We start from the raw sequence: 5,636 nt of genomic DNA, 5'->3' as shown, positions 1-5,636 counted from the left end.
GAAAGAGTGACAGCCCACCTGATACCTTGTATAGCTCAGTTTTCAGTTGCAATGGCAGATGATTCTCTCTGGAAACCATTGAACTACCAGATTCTGTTGAAGATGAGACACACGTCACCTAAGGTGAATTATATTTTGTATTGCATGAGAATATTTGAGATATAAAACAGATGTAGGTTGACTGGATCACTTCAGGGTGAGATTTGCTATGCTCACTAGAAAGAAACTTAATACTGAATTCCGTTACAAACATGAGTGGGTTAGATGCATAAAAAGATTGTCTTTTGTTTATGCAAACAAGCAAATTCTTTTGTCAGTGGATAATTTCCAGGCTGAATCTCTTAGATCTGCCTGCAATAGAGGTGGCTACATAGTAATGTTCACTTATGGTGTGTATTGCTGGGGAAGTGGAATAGCTTTAGACTGAACAGCAGGGGATAAATATGAGCAGCTATTTCATCAGCTTCCAACACATTCTCATGAAAGCTTTCACTGTGCTTCTCTTTCCTGCTGCTGTTTACAGTTTGTCAGACGCTGGTTTTAATGTCTTCATAAAAAGGGCTGACAAGTTTATTTCTTGTGTTAGCCTTGCTGATGCAGCTGAACAAAATGATTCAGGGTTGCATTGTTATTGGAACTGAGGAGGAGAGGCTTGCAAAGAATTTGAGGGCAAGTAGAGGGATTAGTAAACATGAGGGAGTACAGCAGCTTGTGAAACCAAGATTACTAATAAATGCCCAAATAGCAGCTGTGGTTTGAGTGCGTTTTGTTCCTTTTGCACTGATACCAGGAGAAGACCACATACTTCAGCTATTGACAGTGTTGTCCTTACTCATCTTTTGATTTGTAGAGATTAGACTACAGAAATGCACTCTTTTGAGGGCTAGTATCTTGAGACCAAGACTGCAGCATGCAGCAACCATTTTTGATGGGCTGTCACATCAGTAGCACAAAGACCAGTGTTCCCTAAGCTTTGCCAACTGGTTGGCTGCTTTTGTGTCATTTAGCCAGGTGATTTTGATATTTGAAGTTATAAGGAACAAAGTTCCAAACCACTTGCAAGTACTGTGACAGCTGACAGGGTGCTCCGCATGGCACTGTCCCTCTGGACATGCTGCCTGGCATATGGCGGGTAGAGACCTGCTGTAGACTCCAGAAAGCAATCCTCTGGATCAGCCACTTGTGAGGTGGTCTCCTCTTCCTAGCAAGCCTGTAGATTTTTACGAGAGACCACAATCTCTAGCCAGGAGTTAAGCCTATTACACGACTGATAGAGAAGGGAAACTAATCTACCTTAACCTCCCCTCCATCAGCTGAGCACAGTTTAGCAAATACACTTCTCAGAATTCCCTTTAATGGAGGGGATATGGGGTGAGTTGGCATGGAAGAAAGAACCAGATGGGTCCTTGCTCAAGGGTGAAGGATGTTTCTGAAAGTTATGCTGCAATGTAATGTTTCTCATTTTAGGTTCGCTTTGCTGCTCTGCTTGCTTTGTTAGAACTTGCAGGAAAACTGAAGGAGAACTTCATGGTGCTGTTACCAGAATCCATTCCATTCTTGGCTGAGCTAATGGAAGGTAAAATATTTCTGTTAAGTAGTCTAGTGTAACGGGTGCGGGGAGTGGATCTTCAACAGAAAGCACTGTTTGCTACTTAAGTGAAGATTCAGTAAGAAGTATGTTAGGAGTAATCAGTAACTCAGTATGTAAATCAATACAGAGACTTGAGCAATTTGAACTTAAACCTAGCACACCATGGACTGTCATAACTTTGAACCTCATCAGCTGATCCAGGCTCCCAGCTGCAAGGGCGCATCATGTTGGGATCAGATCAGCTGGGGGTTCCCAGCCATGGGAGTAAGTGGTGCACCCCTGTAGCTCGGAGTCCTGGTTGGCTGATGCTCCCAGGTACAGGGGGGACACCCCATGGTTGGGAGTGGCAGGAGTGCCTGGTGCACCTCCCATGGCTGGGAGCCTCATCACACTCCCATCTGTGAGAGCTTGCTCCTTGCCCACACATGGGAGAGCCTGAAATCATGATTGTGGGCTCCCCCTGCACTGGCAATAAGGCATAATGGGATCTGATGCTAGATCCTACAATCATGCCTCCTGCCAGGCACGTGGCATGGTAGGAAGCATGATTGTGAGGATCCAGCATCAGATCCCATTGCACCTTCACTTGCACATCTGCCAGGGGCCCCGGGGGCTTAAGCTAGTTGAGTGGAATTCACCTTGGTGTAGATGCATACAGTATAGGAGCTCCACGCATCAGCATTGTAAGCATTCCTGTTGTAGTCCTCCTTATACAACAAGTTCTTGAAGTGTGTTTACATTTACTCCAACACTATTAATGCTCCAACACTCAGAAAATATTTGGCCCTGTAACTTCAAAATATGCTTTAGTTTTTGGAGAAGCACCTAATTCTCCTGTCCTGAAAAGCATACAGTCTGAAAAGGGACTTAATCTTCCCTGCCATTTCAAAACAGATGTGTGAACTGACAGGTCTGTTTTCATTGTGTCCCATTAAACTTTTTTCAGATGAATGTGAAGAAGTAGAACACCAGTGCCAGAAGACAGTTCAGCAACTAGAAGTCATTTTGGGAGAACCACTCCAGAGCTACTTCTAAGAAACAGCTGTCTTTGTTTTGTAGTTATGTAATCTAAAGAGCGACAGTTATAACTGACTAGTTCATCTGTGCAAGTATACTACCACAGTAACTTCCTAATAATGTCTTTGCATTGGAGAATACTGATTTGTTGTATTACAGCTAAGATTCTGTACACTGTTCAGGGTTATTACATTTCCACAGCTATTAAAAGAGAGCTGTCATACTAATAACTTGTCATTTTTTTAATACTTCTCAGATTGTTTGAATTGTAGTGTATTATATCTCTTGAAGACTTAGGGGATGGATTTTCCTCAATTATTAGGAGAATAACAAACAAAAAAAATGCTTAAATTTGGTTTCTTTTGAGTTGGCTGCTGTTTTCTTACTAGTCATGGGAGCAGTAAGCAAACTCCTGTCTAGCTAAGTTGTGAATTTTGTTCCCAGTAACAACTCGGTTTCTAAATTGCTAGTCTGATTCTCTATGGGATTTGGGTTTTAAGGCCAACAATCCTTAAGCTAAAGGAAAACAAAAGAACGTTTAATTTAGCTTTACTTATTATGATATAAGCTTGCTCCTCAGTGGGTGTATCTATGCAAGACACTTGGCTGTGCAGTAGATAAGTCTACTGTACAGTAAAGCATCACCATCTACGTGTGCTCACGTTTACTGTGCAGTAAACTAGTCTACTGCACAGTTAGTTTACTATATTTATAGATAGTAGCTATCTGTGCAGTTGATACTGTGCAGTAAAACACATATAGACACTAGTTGGGAGCAAATTTATGGCCCCAGCAGGGGGCCATAGGGAACAGGAAGCTGTCTGTCCCTGGTCCTGGCAATGCTCAGATCCCCCTAGGAGTTGATTAGGGCCAGGATTTGAGAGCTCTCTGCCCCATGTCTGTGCTTCTCCATATTGGACAGAGCTAGCTGCTCGGGAGAGCAAGTGGGGGCTGGGAATCCAGCCCTTGCCTGTCTCCTAGAGCAGTCAGCCCCATGCTGCATGGAGCTGGCTGCTCTGGGGGACAAGCAAGGACTGGATTCCCAGACCCTGCGCAGCACAGAGCTGGCTGCTCCAGGAGACAGGGAGGGCTAGATTCTCAGCCCCTATGTCCTCTCCAGAGCAACCAGCTCCATGTCAAGCAGGGCAGCTGCCGGCAAGCCCCATGCACCCCCACCAGGCAGGAGGCTCACTTGCAGCTGCCCCACAACCTGGACAGCTCCCAGCAAGCCTCCTACCCAGCCAGGGCTTGCTGGTGGCTGTCTATCTGGCTGTGTACAGGATAAGGAGATCTCTGCCTACTGCATGAGCAGCTCTCTCCTGGCCCTTTGCGAATCAGGTCTCCTCCCAATGTGCAGAGCCAGGAAACAGCTGCCATTGTAACTGGCTGAGCTCTCCCAGCCCTATGCCTACTGGGACTACCCCGGTAGGACATGTCGGGGCAGGAGGGGGAGGAGCCTGCAACTCCCCCCTGGCTACTGTAGGCAGGCAGAGCAGGGAAGGACCAACCCTGTACAGCCTGCTCCTATTGGGAGCAACCCTGCTCCCAAGAAGGGAACATGTATTTAGACATGCTCCCCTGTAGGCTTACTGTGCAATATTTTTACTGCACAGTAAACCTACTTCGAATTAATAGCACAGGCAGGTGTACCCAGTAATAGCATACATACTGCCAGTTACTTTTTTACAACTGCCTGGACCCAAAATGCACATCTTTGAAAACTTAAATGTTTAGTCTGTGCCCTGGTTTAATTACTTAATTTCTGAATTGCATGGAAAGAATAGATGTGCTCAATTCAAATCTATGGAAACTGTTGAAAAGGATTTCAGAAAATAGCAGTAGATTTAAGGCGCATATTCTGTATGTACACACAGCACTTTTAAAGCAGGGGGAGGGGCAAGCATCATTGTTCACAAAATTTTAATTTAAGTTCTGCTTTTTTACATTCTTCATACAAGTTTACAGAAGCTACATCTTTTAGATCTTTAAAAGTATTCTTTTAGACATTTAAAAGAAAACAAAAATGTCTTTCAAATCTACTAAACATTTTATTTTCATTGGAAACTGCCTGACCAAAAACCAAAGAATTTAAATTAAGACATATGGGTGTTAGATAGAAATGCTTCCCTTTTTTAGCTTTAAGGATAATACATTTCTAGGGAAATAAAACTGCCAACTAACAGCAACTTTCATTGTAAAAAGTTGTAAATACAGTAGACTTCCTCAGGGACAGTGGTTCTCAACTTTTTTTTCCATGGCCCGGCAGGATTGGGATGGGGCACACAGAGCTGGCTGCCTCGCTCCTGGGTCTCCCCCGCCGCCCGGCTTTAACCCCAGAAGCTCAGCTATGACACCCCGGAAGCTGCTCGCCCGGGCGGACAGGCGGGGTACTCATGCCCAGTGGTTGGGAACCTCTGCTCGGGGAAATACTAATGAAATTGCCCTCAAGCACTCAGCAAAGAAGATGGAGTAGAATATATACCCGCTGCTTGTTTCAGATAGTGCAAGGTAGTAGAGTTAAGTACTCTCATGTTGAACCAGTGGCCAGACTTTGCATATAATGTTCACAGGTGCATCCCTCTTAAAAACAGATACCAGAAAGCATCCCTGAACAGTCTGAATCAGATGAGAACTCTTTGGACTCTACACAGTCCAAAAATGGACAAGATCTAGTAAAATCACTCTTCTACTGCCAACTGAACTAAGTGTGTCACTATCACGTGCCAGTCCAACCTCAGTTGATCTGGCCCATAACACCTACTGCTTCCTTGATGGGTTTATCTTTAACTACCCTAGTACAAGTGGATATGATTAGTCAGGAAGTGGCTTTGCACCACAGGACAGAACCAACAGTGGAAAAAGTCTCATTAGGCCAAGTGCTACACAATAATTTAGGACATGCTTTTAGACTTTGGGCTGAAAAACACTATTATTGTTTAAACATATTATGGACCCGATTCATCAATATATTAGTCTATTTTTATATGCAGTAACTCCAGTAATTTCATTATTGTTCCATTAACATAAA

The 5,636-nt window shown here is 44.0% G+C and overlaps 1 protein-coding gene across 5 annotated transcripts in view; it reads left to right on the top strand.

Annotated features, from left to right (window-relative positions):
* Positions 1-2,824, top strand: part of HEATR1 (HEAT repeat containing 1) — a 52,304-nt gene extending 49,480 nt beyond the window's left edge. For all 5 annotated transcript variants that reach the window (XM_014523975.2, XM_025213591.1, XM_014523974.2 and 2 more), the window contains 3 exons: positions 1-123; positions 1,468-1,576; positions 2,538-2,824. The exon at positions 1-123 is cut by the window's left edge and continues 42 nt beyond it. In XM_014523975.2, coding sequence (XP_014379461.1) covers positions 1-123; positions 1,468-1,576; positions 2,538-2,626 — 321 coding nt within the window. In that variant the 3' untranslated portion in view covers positions 2,627-2,824. The remainder of the gene's footprint in view (positions 124-1,467; positions 1,577-2,537) is intronic.
* Positions 2,825-5,636: the final 2,812 nt, after the last annotated feature.

The sequence above is a fragment of the Alligator sinensis genome, unplaced genomic scaffold (assembly GCF_000455745.1).
Source record: "Alligator sinensis unplaced genomic scaffold, ASM45574v1 scaffold93_2, whole genome shotgun sequence".
Taxonomy (NCBI): Eukaryota; Metazoa; Chordata; order Crocodylia; family Alligatoridae; genus Alligator; species Alligator sinensis.
The sequence above is the reverse complement of the archived record's forward strand: the minus strand, read 5'-3'. Positions and strand labels throughout refer to the sequence as shown.